Source organism: Pelecanus crispus, chromosome 9 (genome assembly GCF_030463565.1).
Source record: "Pelecanus crispus isolate bPelCri1 chromosome 9, bPelCri1.pri, whole genome shotgun sequence".
Taxonomy (NCBI): domain Eukaryota; kingdom Metazoa; phylum Chordata; class Aves; order Pelecaniformes; family Pelecanidae; genus Pelecanus; species Pelecanus crispus.
In genome coordinates, this window is record NC_134651.1 from 23,459,253 (window position 1) to 23,477,606 (window position 18,354).

The following is an 18,354-nucleotide window of genomic DNA, read 5'->3' on the forward strand; positions in this document are numbered from 1 at the left end:
ATTGGATACCAGGAGGCTATCTGTGGCTGATGAAACCCTTAAGCCATACCTTATGAAGGCCTGGAGAATATCACTGTTCCTATACTCTTCTGTTTGCTGCTGATCACTGTTAAGGGACTGTGGATAGCACACTAGGCAGTGCTTTTATCTAACCTGATTATTCGTACGTAGATCACTTTGTGAGCTGTAATACAACACAGTTCATTCAGCACACCTATTGTAAATTGGGTCCAGAGTGCTTAGAATTCATGGCCAAAAGCCACTGCTTCTTTAGTTTAAGAGGTTGGAGCATAGAGTTCTTCATCATTAGTTTGTGTTGTCTTAGGAGGTTCAAAAATTGCTTTGAAAAATTTGTTTCTGGTTTTCTTATGACCCCCATCTTAACTTCTAACCTTCAGATAAACAGTGCTGGGAGAACAAGAATCAGCCCATTCAGAGCTGTCTGTGCAAATCAGGTATATATTCAGTAACATTATAATGAAGAAATAATATTTTCTGTGCAGGCTTTCTGATGAAAAGCTGAACATTTCAGAGGGTGAAATTGCCAGCAAATATAATGTCATTTCTGCTCAAAGTGTTTGCTGTGGGGAAAAAAAAAAAATGCAAGGGAAGTCACTGTGTTTTGGGGAATGCAAGCTTTGAGGGTCTTTTTTAAAAAACTGAGAACTTTTCCCTTTCAGCTTGTGAGACTTGTGAAAGATTCTTACTGCATTTCAGTTGCAGTAGAATTAATGACTTGATCTTAGATTTACTATGATTTGTTTCCTGCCATGAGCTGCTAAAAGTAAGCAATGTAAAAATCTCTTAGTAACTAACACATTTATAAATGCAAGGGCACGTCCAGGAGATTTTTATTTGCAGACCAAAATCCCAGAATTTGTAGAGTCTGTCTTAGTTACTATTGTGAAGAGGGAGGAAAAAAAAAACCCAAAACAGTGAACTCTATTAAAAAGATTGATACATGGCTGGCTGCAAGAGCTCTTGACAATTGAGATTTCTCTCTGAAGTGTTATTTAACATATGTATAGCAAAAGAAATGCAGGGGAAGGGAGCAAATTTTCTTATGAATTTTTGAGGTACTTTGAATCTAGGAAAATAATGGAATGACTGAAATACAAATGCTGTGTAGCCGAGAAAGCAAAACATTCACATTTTACAAAGCTAGAATTCATGCCGAGAAACAAAAGCAAAAAATGTTTCCTAGGTATTTGAGCTATAGGTAGGCTATATGGCTATGACAGTTGGGTGTGGCCAAACTACTCTGGTCACTTCTCTTGTTGAGTCATTGGCTGGGACAAGACATTTCTGTTTTGAGCTTCCAAGCTGATAGGTCACATTTTCTGTGACCTGCATGCTCCAGTAAATGTCCTTCTGAAAAAAAAGTCCTCTTTCTCTTCCTTAAGCTGAAATGTACCTTACTAGATGAGACTGACGATCATTGTCCTATGGACTCCCTTTAGTACTGCTTTGTACATTGGAATTAGCTTTGTCCCTGAAAAAGCTTCACAATATGTAACGTATTCACTGTTGATTTAAATTTTGCATAACACCAACTACTTGGGTCAAAGCAGTCATCTCTGAACAGTGTTGTGACATGATACTACCTGGTAAGTTATTGCTCTTTCTCTTAGACGTTTGCACCTTTCAGGCAGGCTGTTACTCTTCCTTTGCTGTCACTTAGCTGGATCTTGAGTACTTTGTTCTCTTACATACATTAATGTTCCTGATAATGTTAGCGAAAGCTTGAGGACCTCCGTAGCACAACAGAACAAGCTCATGGTTAATTTTTCTGTGTAAATTAATCCTCTATGATCTCCAGTAATTTCATTTATGTCTTTAAGTATTAACAGTTTACCATTAACTTTCAGGTAAAGAGAGACCTAAGCCTGGATTTTGTTCCAGTTACATATCACTTCTGATTCTATTTTCTGTGGCAGGAGCAAGTAGGCAAAACTTTTACATTTATGGACATGTGTTTCCCTTTTTTTAATTTTTATTTGCTAGTATCTAGTCTGTGTTTTATCATATATGTATTTTTGAGTTCTACTTATACTTTCAAACTCTCCATTATCGAGGTGATTTTAACTTCAGAAGCACTTTGGGGGACTAAAAGTTGTGGGTTTGGGGTTATAAGACAGAAAAGGGACTTGGTTCAAACCATTTTGATTATTAGTTCTTTTTTTCATTTTTGTTCTCTCTTCTAATTACCATTGCAGAATCTCCTAGCTTTTAGAATGTATTTCTCAGCAGCACTAAATCACAGCTTTACAGTCCAAACCAAAACAGTTTTAACAGGCTGTGTTTATATTTGTTTATGCATTTATTGTTCTGCTTTATTTGCTTAAAATGTTGTGACTTAAAATAATATTTATCTGCAGTTGTGTACTTCGTAATTTCAGGTCAGCTATCAAGTCAGTTTTATACATTGTACAGAGGTGCAATGTGAGCCCCATTGCATTATGAACAGTAGCTATGTTAGAAAACATTGGGAATATTTTCAGTCAGAATTGTCGGTTAAACATTTAGGCCCCCAAAGACCACTACCTCTTCTTGTGTAGAAAAAATATCTTACAGGTAGACCAATGTTCTCCAAAGTTCTATAATGGTTTTGTAAATATTCTTGAAGAAGATGATGCAGACCCTTGAACAATATTGATACTAGTTACTGCCTGATGGGTAACGTAGCAAGTGGATGACAAAACATTGTAATACCTTGGCTTAATAGTTGATGCCTGTATATCTCTGGGGTTTGCTATGCAGCATGGGTTAGTTAGTTGCTTTGTGTCAATACAGGTTAGCCAGCTGCATCTCTGACCTATCTTCTACTTGCTAGCTAATTTATGATCCACCCAGGAAAGCAGAGATGCCACTGACTAGATCTCTGTATGTTAGACTGAGGTTTGTCTTGATTTCATCACTTAACAAAGTGGGTAGCCACCATCTCAGAAAATTTTCTTTCAGATTGTTGTTATTTGCTTCAGCCCAGCTGTTTGCTTGGCTTTGGAGGAGGTAGTTTGACAGCCACCTTTATTTTGTAATGTTTTGTTCAGCAGGGTTGGTTACAGATACTCCAAGAGACAAATGGTGGTGAAATGAAATGATGGCTCATCTAATATTCAATTACATATATGTCTTTCATTTTTTCACCTTGGCCACCTGCCCAGCACAAATAGATGCTTATTGTTCCCTAAATAAATTACACTGATTCTAAACCACTCTGCAATTTGATACTTATAGGAGTTCTGTGTTTATTTGTTGGCACAGGCTGCTCTAAAGATATTAAACCTTCTGTGTTTTGGCTTCTGTTACACTCATTACCTTGAAAAGTAATTATGCAAATATCACACTGCATTAAATACAGGCAGGTTTTTATTTATTTATAAACATCTCAAAATTTCAGTTTCAGGGCATGCAGCTGAAAAATGTCTGCACAGGGTGAGAGATGGTGCTGCCTCCCCACCCATTGCTGTAAATGAGCAGCAAGCAGTAGATAAGCAAAATTGCTCCATTCTTTGCCTTGCCTGCTTGTTGAAAGGAGGAATGTAGTAAATTGGGCTGTAGACATCCAGTCACCATGGGATTTGGCTGTGCTCACAATAGGCAGGCACTGAACTGTATGTAAAGAACTTAACACATTTTTTTCTCCCATGAAAATAAAGAGGCAACTCTGGAGAAAAGAGCAAAGTGAGCTGAGATAGAGAAGTTTGAAAGGTAATTTTTTTGGAAAAGAAACATGGGCTTCCAGCAGCCCCACAATAATTAATAAAAATCTTAAAGCTTGCAGGGTTGGACTGATTCTGATCTCTTAGTGATATTAATAAAATGGTGCCCTATTCAAGTGATCTGAGTCACTGTTTACATGAAATGGGAATTGCAGCTTTGCTTGGCTGTTGCGCAGAACTGTGTACTGCAAATTGCATCTCTTAAGAACTGCTGGGTACAGAAGGCTGCTATTATCAATGGATAGCCAGGGGGTGCAAAGGGATTTTATACAGTTGATCCAAATTGCAGTCTTATCCATCTACAGAGAAATATACTAAAAGGAATACCAGATGGGTGAGCTTCTGGGGAGCTATAGACCATCAGCAAAAAGTCACATGTCCTTGAAATAGGTCTAAAATGTTGCTGTTTGGGGAAGGGATTTAAAAAGCCATGAGTATTGAAAGAATAATTGGGCTTTACTATCTGGAGAGCTCAAACATTTTGATTTCTGCAAAAATCTAGCAGGAGTTTTAGATTGCAGGTACTTTTCATGTGTGATGATCAGGCCCCTTTTAAATGTTTCAAAATAAGTGTCTCAAAATCAGACACTGCTATAATTGTTCAATGGATTTGAAAATGCAAACTTCTTTTAATAGCCTTTACTCCTATCTAGAGACTTTGTTGAAAGAAAAGTACGCTGTCAAGGAAAGAATGCACAGACATCCTGGCAAGAACATGCATATTAACTGAAGCATCACTAGTAGCTCACTGGCTAGCACAAGATAGAGAACTAGGTGCTCTCAGAGTTCAGATTTTGGCTTTGTTGCCTTTTTGTTTGGACTCTTCTTTTATCGCATTAGCCATCCATGAAGTGAGTAGAATATTACTACCTTGCAGCAACTATGTGAAGCTAAACCAGATAATAATAAATAAACCTAAGTTTTATTGTTTGCCTTGAGGAAAGTAGCAGGAGGTCCAAGATTTTATGGGCAGTATTCATAATACATGATTTTCCGTAAAGAGATTTGTTCTGTGCTGAAGGTAAGACACAAACATACAAATGCACAGAAGGCGTTTAAAAGAGCTAGTAGTTGCCCTGGTCCTATTTCCATTCCCATGTAAATGCCCTGCCTGATAGGACTGGGGCAAAGGCATTTGTAAATATGTTTACATACATATATGTATATGTGTGTGTGTATATGTGCAAGCATATATGGAGAGACATGTGTATAAGTACATATGTGTGTGTGTGTAAAAATATAGATAGCTAGATACGCATACCTGGTTGGTATGGCTGAAGTGAAAGAAAGGAACCATACAAGATCATCCCTGCATAGAGAAGGACATTAGTTATTATTCTTGATTATTCCAACACAGTAACTTGTATAGATCTAGTAACTTCTGTTCAGTGGATTGGAGCTGCTGTGACTTCTGATTTTACTTGCAACTACTTTTAACAAATTGATACTCTGCAACTCACATAGATGACCTTCACAACAGTCAAGTAAACCTAACCATTATTAAGTAAGTGCATAAGGAGATAAAATTTTGTCTGCCCTCATTCTTGTGTTTCTTCTTGTGCCTGTTGCCAGTGTCCTTCTCTGTGTATGCACATTGTACTTCAGCTAAGTGAGGCTGAGACCAAAAGTGTATATGTACAGAGTAACTTATTCTGTGCTTTAAAAACATGCAAAATGTGATATAGGCTCCTGCAGATCTTTTTGAACTGGTATTGAATAGTCTCATAGGGAATAGTAATCAGAATGTTAACTTACAATGCAAATATGTCATTTATTCCTTTGAAGCTGCAAAGGTCCCTCAAGTATAACGGGGTTTATACTATATTTTTATGCATGGCATAGCATTTTCCTTAGGTCTTGGTGCTACAGGTGGAAAAAGCAAAGATGATGAAAACATGGGCGGGGGGGGGGGGGGGTGCAGTGGTAATTATTATTTGCCAGAAAGCAATAATAGTCTGAAGAGTTCACTGTTAGATCTCTGGCTGCTAACTTCAGTGGAAAACGGGATATTGCATAAGAAAGCATACACATTTTCCAGTTCTTCCAGGAAAAAAAAAAAAAAGAATCCCTGGTTTCATTCTTTTCATTCTTTGTCTATCTATTTGGTGCATGCAGAGCACCCTGAATACTCTTCTACTTCTCCCACCTGTCTTCAATTTTCCCATATTCTTCTGAAGTGATTATCTGCAAGTAGAAAATAAGAATGTATTAAAGTACAGAAGAGGTACATGTATTTATTATTTTTGGGATAGGATTTAATTAGTGTCTGTTTTTGAAAGAACCTACCACTTACAGATGTGTTGTCAAAGCAGTCAAACTGTCTTATCTATGTTAAACTTTGGAAAGTCTAAGTACTTATTTTGGAGGAAAAATGGAAACTGAGCTCTTTAAAAAAAACTTACATTGAAAGCAAGCATTGTCTGGTGGCAAACATTACAGTGGTTAATACAATACATAGCCATTAGGTTCTGGCAGATGCACATATAGGGAAAGAGTTTCAGGTATGACCACAGGATTTAGAAGCCCACATCCTATTAAAAGTCATTTTGCATTTGGCTTCCAAGGTAATTTTCAAAAATCTCCTTCCAAAGGTTTAATTGACACAGAGTATGATGAAAAGTTAAAAAGCAACAAAACCAGCATCAGAATTATGACTGTTTCTGTGGCTGACAGTCTCAAGAGACAAGTTAAAGAAAACATGGCATTTGTGGTAGGCCACTGTGAACAGCTGCAGGCTGCTGCTGTCATTGAGAAGAAGGGGTGGGAGAGCACAACTTCCAAGAATGGTAGTATTGGCAGCAACTAGAGCGAGGATTGCAGAATTCCAGCATTTTCCCCTTCCTGGTTTTCTAACTGCATCCTTAGTGCTTTTTGTTCCTCCTCCTATGGCAGATGCAGCAAAATCCTTTATCTCTGGGGCAACAAATTTTTGCCTACTCTGTTGAAAGTCTCCAGGGAGCACTGAATTTCATCCTTAGAGGATTCCTAGTCACTTGCCTTGTGGCATAGTTTTGCATTGTTTGCCAAGGTTTTTTAATACAGCAGCTTGGTTGACAGGGCAGACTTCAGTTTCTGTCATTCATCCAGGATCTTCCACAACCTCAACACGTAGTCAAAAATATCCCCTATATTGTTCATTCCCTTACCCAGGATAGTGTAGTGTAATTCCTTCAATTGACTTTTAAACCAGGATCCAGTTGCCAAATTCATAACATCTTTTGCCAGTTTAGGTGTTCAAGGGTAACCTGCCTTCTTCCTAGTTGCTGCTCTAGAAGTGCATCTTCCAAGTCTTGTGTCATCTGTCAGCCCTGTGCAGATATGTTAGATACCTTCAGGCACTTCCTGAGGCATTAGCAGCCTATATTGGGTCAACTGTACTGAACTTTTCTTGGGCAAAGAGATCATGCCATCTGTAGCAGCTTCTATGATCATGTAACAAGGATAGAGTGGTACTTCCATGGTGTTTCACACACTGACAAATAGCTGAAATTGAGGAAGCTGTGATTCAGCTGTAAGCCAACAATCATGCTGTTGAGCTAAGAAGAGAAAAGTTCCCTCAATGCTAAAAGAACAGAGACTACAGTTTTCTGGTTTGCTTATAAGAGCTGCATACAGACTTGGGAAATCGGCTTGTAATGTTAAATAACACTCTATAGTTAAATAACTTTTTTTTGTGGGACTTGATATTTTGGGGTAACAGTGGCATGGCATCAGCTTTAGTTCAAAGAATGAAATAGTAGCTGCTGCCTAACAAAACTTTCTGTCACCTTCCTCATCTTCATAGCCTGGTGCTTGGGCTCCTGTCACCTGTCACAGCCATCACAGTTACATTTCCTCATAGACTTAGTAACTGTCACACATGAAGAATGATATTCCTCTGACTAATCCCCTACTTAAAATCCAATGCTATATTTTCTTTTAAACAAAGGCCTTCCAAGCTTTCTGTGTAGTATAACTGGTAAAGTAAAATAGTCTGATATTAGGTAGTCATTCTTTTAAAAGAAGATTAAAGTCTGTCATATGCATCGTCTCATTTTCATTTGCTATGAAACTCTCTAATTCTGTAAATTACAGCAGATTTTAAGTGAGTTTGTGTCTCTCTGGAGTATTAATATGACTGTGCTGCAGGCAGAAAGAACAGTTTTCAGAAGAAAAATCAATATAGCATTCCACCATGTTAGACAAAAAAAAGAAACTACTGTGCTCAGTGTTTTAAGTATAAGAAGTGGAGCAGTCCAGGAAGGTGTCATTTGTCATTAAAACTCACAAAGTGAGTGGGATGTCTGAATGCTCTTTCAAGGTTAAGACTCTCTAAATGTGACAAGGGATAAGAGGCCTGCAAAGGGACAGCACTTGGTGCAATTGATATAGGAAAAGGCTGTGAAATGTGGTTGGAACCAGAGAATAGCACCTGGAAGCCATCTGCATTTTATGCACTGCAGCTCCTCAATACACCCTTTACTGAACATTTATCAAAGAAAAAGCATTAATTAACTATGTTTTTTTTGGCAAAGCATGAAAAACTAAAGGTGACTCCAGCAAGAGATTTGGGATGCCTAAAGGGTGTTGAAGTGAATTCATTAAATGTCTCAACTTTTGACACCTTTTTGAATACCTTCCTGCCCCTTTTAACTTTTATCTTTGCAACACTTTTCCTCCTCTTCTAAAACCACAGTAAAGTAGGACTCATGTCCAAAGGTGTCAAAGAATATTCTTAATGTTCTGTTTGTTTCCTTTCTTTTAATGATTGCTGCCTTGTTATAGCATGAAAGCTTTTGGATCTGACTCTTCATACTCTGTGTGTTCAGAGAGATTAGTGCAAAGGCAGTTTCAGTCCTGAAGTGATATGAATTACAACGAATTGCCTGATGTAACCATGACACAGCATCCTTGTTAGAAAAAATGAGAAACATTCTACATAGGTCAAGCATTTGCAAACTGAGCTAGAAAGAACAATGTATGGAAAAATCCAGTGTAACTGTTAGTATCACTTACCTAGATAAGTGAATAGCAATATTCCATTTAAGCAGTCTTCCTCATAAATAGATGAGGTTAAAAACAATTGTGGAGGCAAGAAAGTTAAGGCAACTTTATGAAGTATAAGAAGATTCTACAATACCTTACAGATCTCACTCCATTCTCCTTGACCACTTGCATTGACAGCACGGACTTTAAAAAGATATTCTGTATTTGGATCCAGATTATGTATCTCAAGGTTCTGCTGCTGTATTTTGCTTAGCTGGCCAGCTAGTTGTGTCTGGACAATGTTATCAGGACCAATACCAGCAACTTCATAAAACTCTACCTCAAAGAAATCCACATCTTCTGTGGGACAAGTCCAGTAAATCTGTGAAGAGACAAAAATTTGTAGTACACAATTAAGTACTCTTTATTTTTGCTCATTTTCATTTTTGCTTTTTTGGAAGGCCCCTGTTTGGCAGATTTTAATTTTGACATGCCAATGCAGATGAAATTCCAACCATAGCATGAAATATATGTGGAAGATATACATTTTGTGGTCTTGGAAAATGCTAAGGTTCCTCCTGGGAATTTCATAGTACCCTCTTCTAACACACTAAAATTAATGCAGGCTGACAGCAGTCAGCCCTTTGCAACATGCAGTTGGGATCTTACGTAAATGGCATCCTGGTCTTGTTAGCATCTATGAAATATATAATGAAGAAAATTACATGGATATGATGTCATCACATTGAAGGCCAAGACCAGGATCGAATTATTTGATCTGACATACAGATATTTAAACACAAACGTGGTACATCTATTTCTTTGTGCATTGGGCCTTTGCATGTAACTTATTTATATCACATATGTAATAATATAACAACCCTATTGACTACAGTAGGAGCGTTATACGATTCAATCTATGCTTCAGTTTATCTCAAAAGGCGAGTTTGAAATGCATTGTCTCCTACAAATAAAGTATTTGAACTGATATTGTAATCTTATTTACTCAAACTCGTGTGGGTTCACACTCTATAACAGCCTGAAAATGCAGTACTCTCTTGTATATGTTTAGAATTTATTAATATCTTACTTTGGCAGACCACGGATAAACAAAAGTCTGGTATATAACAACAGGTCCTGGGACTGGGACTGATTCATTATCTATAGGTTCTGGACTTGAAAAGTTAACAGTCTGATATTTTCTTTCTTTTCTTGGAGTTTCACAAGCTGTATCCCGGTGCGTACACACTTCATTACTCTGTGTAGCATGATGGGGCGGTGTAGAGCGTGGTCTTCTGACAGTGTCTTTAGGCAGCACACCTAAATCAAACAAGGAATTTAAAGATGGGCTTCGGAACAATGTTTCTTGCTTGGATTCATGAGAACTTGAAACATGCCTTGGAACCATTATGTCTGGGTTAAAAGAATAGGGATATTTTTCTACTTTACTTTCTGACTGCTTTATTCCGCTAAGGGATGGGACAAGTCCCTGTAAAAAGGAGAAAAGCTCATCAAAGTTGAGTTGAAGTTTTCTGAAGGGATCTTCTCTTAGACGTGGACTAGGTTGGAAAATGGAAGGAACTGCATTTTCTATTTCTTTCACTAAGCAGTGTGAAGATTGCAGAAACACAACTTGGCTTTCCTCCTTAAGAGCCTCTTTAGAGTATTGAATAAGGCCATCCATATATGATAGCTGACTGGATGTATAGTTTATGTATTCTGAAATTTCTTTCTGTTTTTTAAGTTCAATGTTTTCAAGCAACTCAATCATCTCCTTTTCTTGTTCATGAAGAACCATACGTAATTTTAAGAATCCATTTCTGATCTCCTTCCTTTTGGTGTCCTTATAGGTCTTGAAATTATTTTTTAACAGGATAACTTCCATTAGATCATTATCAACTTCTTGGCGCACTGTAAAAAAAAAAAAAAAAAATCAGGTCAGTATTTCCAAATTCATATTAAAACATAGTGGTTACAAGAGGCAGAATGACAGATTGTAGCTTAAAAACTTTCAGGTTTGGTAGAACGTGGGACAAGAGTAAGGATCCTAGTATTTTTCTGTCATCTCTGCTGCTGGTAAGCCCTGAGGGCAGTTGCTTGGGTTAAAATGTTCACATTTGTGTGTATAAAATTTGGCAGTTAATTGCTACCTTATTATTATTTCCTCACTTAAATTTATCTCCCCCAAAATGGGCTTGATTAATTTTTCCTTCATTACGTGAGAAATCCTGATGCTTAATTTCTTGTAGCTCTATATTATCTTTGAAAATTCACTATGCCAGTATGAAGTTAAAATAATGGCAGCAAATGCGTCTGCATAGCCCACATTATGTCTGTGGCTGACAGTACATTCCTCTGATGGCCATTATGTGAAGGTGTGATTAACTCTCCTGGCACTAAAAATTGTGAACTGTGAAGGAACAGAATCAAAAATACCAAAGGCTGATAGTAAATTCCAGTGTCATTCAGCTAACATCAGGAAACAATGTCACATTACAAAATCCTGCAAAATATTCTACATCACTTATTTTCTCAAACTTAAGGCTGTTTCAAAATTGAGAATCTAATGCTTCCAGCTGTTTCTCATTGTGCGTGGTTCACTGTTACCTTTCTGAATGTTATTTTCCATGCAACTTCATTATGTCCCCAACATTTGTGAAGTTATATGCAAAGGTCAAAATTAAAAGAAATTCATAAAATCCTAGTCTGTGTTCAGCCCTTTAGTTGCTATGGATGAAGTCTTAGTTCAAAGGAGTGACATTGCTGTGTTACCTCAGAAAAATGTGACCACTTTGCCTCATAGTCGATATGGGCATGAGCATAAAACTGACTGAAGAGGGGCAATTCATATCTTGCCTGCAAGGGAAGAAGCAGTTCCTCTTCAAGCATATATTTCTGATTAAAAAATATTCACCAATTTATTCTGCTGATGTAATTGGTGTTTATTCCATGCTGGGTCCTGCAGTATAAAATGAAGATTTCCCCTCCCTAGATGCACATTTCTGTTCCCATCCCACATACAGACCCTTCATTCTCTAATAGTTGAGTCTGGCTCATGATGCCACAATTACGGGCTTGTTGCTTTTGTGTTTCTATAGGGGGAACACACCACCTTTCTGAGTCTTGTGCTGTGCAGACAATTAATATAGCTTGTCAACCATATGTTGAATTTTCTTTCCCAAGGAGGCATGGGGAAGCATGAGAAGCAGCAGAAATACAAACCTTTTCTAAATTTTGCAATTGTATTAAAGAGGGAAGCAGCCTCTCTTGAACATGCGACTGCCAAGGTAATAGTCTCATGATCATTGTGCAGTGAGTTCTTGCAGAACCCGCAGATCAGTTCATGGTCATCCAGACAGTATTCAGAGAGGTTTGAGTTGCTGTGCAGTAAGCAACGCCACTGTTCATGATCTTCTTGATGTGCTTTGGTGAAAACGTGGTCTTGAGCACCATTCTCACTATGATTTAAATGCAGACATTCATTACAATAATTAATTCCACATGTTCTACATCTTTTGGTTGCCAATCTTCTTCTTTCCCTGCAAGTTTCGCAGTAGACTGGTCTTTCGCTATGGTCAAATCTGCATCTCAGAAAGCCATGTCTGCGCATGTATTTCTTGGCTAGTTTTGCTCTGAGGTAATTCTTCCTCAGCTGAATTTTACTTGTGTAGGGGATGCAATGTGCTTTGCTACACACCGGGCATACGATGATATAAAAGTCTTCAGTTACTTCAGCTTTGCTCTTGGTTTTAATTATACATTTCTCACAAATGCAGTGATTGCATGGCAGCATAAATGGTTGGAGAAGCAATTGCTTACACAGTGGACAGGCAAGCTGGTCACGGAAAGCATGGCTGGAGACATTCCTTTCTGGTGTAATGACAGATGCATTATTCCTAGTTCTAGATCTTGACCTAAATAGAATTGGGAAAAAAAAAAAAAAAGCAAAACAAACACAACAAACAAACCAAGAACTCAAACAAAAATATCTGAATATTAGGGTACCATCTAAGACACAAAACTATAACATAAGCAGTTCTGCTTTGCATACCAACCATCCTTTTATTCTGACTGGGTATTTTATTTAAACAATTGGGTTATCACTATCAAGAATCCATTTTTTTTTTCTTTTCCTTTTCATAATTATTTCACTATGTGTTGAATACTGTTGCCAACAACAATAAACAGAGATCTCAGTCATTGTAGGTCTGTATGAATTTGTTGATTTATTGTTGCTGGCCAAATGAAAAGAAGAATACAGTTGTGTTTAGTACAAAATGAAACATATTTCGTCTCCTTTTCTTGTTTGATTATTTTTCAAAATGGAAACAACAAATAACTAGAGTGAAGAAAAACATTTTGTGTGATTCAAATAAAACCCTTTATTTTGTTTCAGAGGGTATTAAATACTTTCTTTTACAACAACTTTGGTAGTATTTTTAGAATATTTTCTTTTTAATGAAAAAGTAAGACAATAAATTTCTTTTTTTTTTATTTTGCATTTTCAAGATGGAATATTTCCTCAAGAAAGTAGCACAACTCTTTCACCATTTCCAAAAGAGTATTGAAGACATTTCTGCTTAGCATAATTATGCACATTTACATATGATCATCCTAATTTTTAGTCATTCAAGAAATCACTTGCCTCTGAGAGGTTTCTGATTTCTAGAATGAATTAAGTTTATTCTTAGTGTTAGTAGCAGCCTTATTATAATTGCTGCTTTATATTAATTGCAAAGACTTTCAAATGGGGATTTTTTTTTTTAAATTATTATTATTTTATTTTAGAAGAGGACTGATTTTCAGGAAATGCTAATCCCTATTCTCTTCAAATCCTGATAGTCCTAACCTGCCTCTTAACCTATGGACATTATCCTTTTAAAAATACAGTATTAATTTTATAAAGCTTCCTTGAGTATTTTCAATAGTCTTGATATGAGCATCATTATTCAAGATGGGCACCTGGTTCTAGGCCTTTACGGTCTCACCCTCTGCTGTGCTTCTCTTTAGCATCCATGTTGTTACTGCTTTTCTTCCCACCTTTTCTCCCCAAATGTTCAACCATGCTATCTGCTTTTTCTGTCACTCTAAACAACAGTAAAAAAATACTAATAAACTAAAGAGAATAGAATCTTCTGTTGCTGTGAGGATTCCTTCTGGTCTTCAAAGTTTACCTAGGTAGGAAATGACCGTGCATTTCGAGAGGTCCTGTCAGTTCCTCTTGGACTGCTAGTATTCTAGTCTAGAGTTTTTCCGATAACTCCATTTCTGCCCCTCCCCTCCATACCTCTTTGTGAGTGCTCTTTGGTGTAGCATTTCTGTAGTTAATAATCAGCCCCTTCCCTTCTGGTTTCCAGTTTCATCTTCTCAGAATGTTACTATGCCTTCTTTCCATTCTCTGTGTGGTATTTCTAGAGCCTTTATTATTATTTGTCTCTTTTTTTGTCTTATTCTGAATATAACTGCTTCCTTCCACTTCCAGTTAACAGCAGTTTTACTGTTCTTTGTTTTACTCCAATTTTCCCCGTATCTTTGCCTGCAGGCCCCTTGCTGCAAACACATTTCTGTTATCCTCCTTGTTTTAAGGTTCTCTGCATGTCTTCCTTGTCGCTACATAGGTTTTTACACTGTGAGAATGTATAAACATATATTAGCCATCCATGGACTTTGTGTGGAAATCAGGTGGTCCTAATTACAAGTGCAGTGGTGTTCTGGAGTGGTCTTTGCCGCAGTCAGAGTAATGAGCATAGGATTTCACTAATTTCAAGATAAACCTACTACTTCTGTTTCTCAGAAGAATGATATCCTGTGGTTATTTGAAATAGCTCCAAATTGCCAACAGATCTTATCTTTCTAAATGCAACACATCCATTAAGACACAATGTAAATTAGAAAAACAAAAACCCAAGAAATTTTAAGAGCCCTTAACTCCACTTACTGAACAGTTCCTGATGTCCTTGAGTGATGTGGTTCATTGACAGAGCTTCTGAAGCACTTGCTTTCATAATACTGGCATGCTGAATTCTCTCCACCGCAGCAGCAGCATTTGCAGTCTGGGTCATTTGAACAAGAGCAGCAGCACCACCAGCAATTTGCGTGCTCTGCACATGAGCAGTGGCAGCACTGGCAAGGTTTGTCTTCTTTGTATGGACATGGGAAACAGCTGCAGTTCTGCTCACTGGTGAACAAGAAGTGCCAACACAAGCAGCATTCTTCCTTTCTCCTGTGGCAGGTCAGGTAAGAGCAGTTTGAGCAGCATGGGCAGATTGAACAGGGATGCCCATTTTCATCCATCCCTCTGTTAGATACTTGGAAGGAAGTTCATTGATCCTTTCAGCTTCTTTGCACACTACAGCCACTGAGTTGCAAAAAGGCATGAGCTCTGACTGCTGGGTCAAGCTCTGTGCTGTGGCAATGCGCTTCATTCTAATCGGAAAGTGATGTCACAGTGAGATATTCAAATAAGGACACAGGCAGAATTTTATGCACAGGTACCTGATATAGTGATTATATCATCTATACGTCATGATAACTATAATTGTTCTTGCTGAATTCCTTGAAAGTATTTACCTCACTCTTCATTTATGGCATGGGGAGTTTATACACTTGGATTAGATACCCTAAGGCCACTATCTTGTTAGGACCACACGCTTCCTAGGCATTCTGTTGGTTCAGCTGGGTGCTGTAAGCAAACCACCTGAATCAGACCCTAACCAGCGATAGTGAGAGGTTTCTCATCATGCCTCTATAAGACTTTAAGCATAGGTAGCCCACATGAAAGAACCTTACACTTGAGATGCATCTTGAAGCATATCCTTGTAACTGTCTTAATTATTTTAAGCCCTTGTCTGCCACTGTTTATGCTCTTGAGCAACGTATGGCATTTGTTTCCCCAAGGCCTGAAGAAAAGAACTAGACTTGGATCATAGGTTCAGGGCTCATTTGCTGTGGGCCTGCCTCTTTTCCCACTGAGTCCAAGTGCATTTCTTGCCCTTCCTTAAGCTGGCCACTCTCTTATAAAATCAGACGTATTATTTCTGTTATTCTTTATTCACTTTGTATTAGGCACCTTTTTCTTTCATTTAGTTGATTTATTCCAAGACTTATATAGCATTTTTGACCTATTGAGAGATATGATAATTTTAAATAAAAATGGAATTTCTGTAAAGAATACATGAGCTTCTCAATATTGCATGTTTACTATAGCGCTTATATGTCAGCAGTTGGACTCCATGATCTTAAAGGTCTTTTCCAAGCTAAATGATCCTATGATTCTACGATCCAAAAAAGGAAGTCTACCCTCTAAGAGTTATCTGAAACTGACATCTGAAACAGCTTATTCTCTTACGTGAAACTGTAAAGGATAGTGATATCTATATGGTACATATTCAAGAATACTGACTTTTAATGCTGGCTTCTGTACTGTAGGTAACTAAATTTTTCCAAAATTTAGCATTTGAACTTGTGTTAATGGGTTAATATATAATTAGCAGTTACTAAGATAGTGACATAGTTTATTGTCACAGCTCCTTTGAGCCTATTTGCTCAAAGTCTAGTCTACCTAGAGAAATTCTAATTCACTGATCCAGAGCCCTACAGACCATAATGGCTGTGTCATTACGTGTAACCATTTACATGATGGGCTATAACAGGTTTTTTGGAATTGTTATAGCCTATTGTGTCAATTGGATTTTCATGCATAAGTACTAGATCTCTGTGCTGAACGGCTTTCCATAGTATAACCTGGACCCTTGATGGATGTTGTTTATTCCATTTGTCTTTCCAGTTTAATCAATGATAATGCTTTTTTATTGTGCGTATATAATTTTGGGATATTGAAAGGCTTTTGAATTTGATCATTAGAAAAAATGTATCTTGTGATGCTTGTCTGCTTTTGCAAAACATTCATGAATACATGTAGGGGGTTTTGAGGAAGGAAAGGTGGAGGAGTAAAGAAAGAAACAAAATGTCTTGTGTGCCACATGCTGATACCTGGATGCTCTTTTCCATTTTGACATAATACAGAGGTTAACAGCAACTTGTGCATATACCATTCTCAGCAACATATTTCTTTTTCTTGGATTGTCTGTGAATTGTGTTTTTCCACTGAGTCTTGGACACCTTTGTCTTCTGCCCCTTATAATTCCCATAACTTGTTTCCTGCTATCCTTAGTGCTCCGATTTTTGCTTTACCAAAACTACTTTCATCAACAGCCTCATTCCTGTTTTGCTCCCAGTATAGGTGTCTCGCTCTGTAATTCCCTGTAGGCATGCAGCCAGTTCTAAGATGGTCCCATTTCATTAGTATGTTTATTCTCTAGCAGATATTGAAAGACCAGATCAGACTGGCTGCCAGAGAAACCGAATTAGAAGCAATAGCTGCAACCAAACTGACAGACATTTAATAGTGTTTGCAAATATGTTCCTCCATGCCTCTGTTGTGGCTCGATCTGATTGTCATTTTCATCATAGCTCTCATGATAACCAGGCTGTGATGTGGTTGACTTCACCTACAAATAAACTTGACCCTGCAAGTTGTTGAGGAAAAAAAAAAAGTGAGAGAGAAAGAAAAGCACAGTGCAGTGAGGACACAGGTTCAGTTGAAATTACTTCACATTAGTTAGGTGTGGTCATTTATGCCGTACTTCCATTAGCTATCAAATAACTCGGTGTAGTATTTTCTACTTGGCAATTCATCCTGTTCTGTTCTGTTTTGCAAGATAAGCTAAGACTGTTGTCTTTCTTGTCTGTCTTCCCTCTTTTGCTCTACCTCCAGATACCTCACTGATGCAGAGAATTTGTACAGGCCGTGATGACATGCTCAAATTAGGGACAGAAACTAATGAAAATAATTCACAATTTTTCTCTGTATTCTGTACTCTTAACACAGCAAAGTGGTACCTGACTCCATTGTTCTTTTTATGTCTGCTAATGGTATCAAATAACTGGTTTAGCATGTTCATTCTGTCAGTTACTACGTAGAAAACCAGAAAAAAACATGCTGCTGGCTTCAAGTGCTCCTAGAGGTGTAAGATAAGCTTATGTGAGTCAGGGAAAGAAGGAAGAACTGTTATCTCCTTTAGGATGGGGAAGGAACGAACCTTCTTATAAAACCACCTAGTCCAGCAGGATTCACTCTCTAAAGGATAAAGTAGTTCTTTCAATAAATTGTAGTGATTTAAGAGATTAACTGACTGCAGCACACAGAAGTGTCTGGTTTGGGGGGAAGGTTTAGAATGAAATATGAGAAGCCTGACATGGTAAAACCCAAAGCTGATGCATTCACAATTATGAGTTGCTTCTGAAAGCATTATTTCTGGCTAGCTGTGGCTTGTCCACAACAACTAGCAAGAGAAGGGAAAAAACATCACTGTCCTTTCTTCATAAGAAAAATCTCTCTAGCTCTTTGTTTTCACCATCACTTTAAAACAGGCTAGAGGACAATTTCCTAGTGATGGGAATGCCTTGGAAATAGTGGGGTTTACAGTATTAATTTTTTCTCATTTTCATGAGCCTCCTTGTTCCTCCTTCATTCAACCCTTTGCCTGTAGCGAAATGGCTACCCTTGAGTTTCAAGAAGCAGAAATATTTTGATGGCTTCTACTGAAAAAAAGCAGAGTTGATATAAAAATCTCCACAATTGCTCTTCACCTCTTCTGAGCAGAAA

At 37.7% G+C, this 18,354-nt stretch overlaps 1 protein-coding gene across 1 annotated transcript; it reads right to left on the reverse strand.

Moving 5' to 3' along the window:
* Positions 1-5,855: 5,855 nt before the first annotated feature.
* On the reverse strand, positions 5,856-14,981 carry TRIM42 (tripartite motif containing 42). Its single transcript, XM_009480118.2, is given in 5 exon segments — positions 5,856-5,906; positions 8,842-9,069; positions 9,778-10,598; positions 11,910-12,601; positions 14,617-14,981. Coding segments are annotated over 5 exon segments (2,157 nt in total).
* Positions 14,982-18,354: the final 3,373 nt, after the last annotated feature.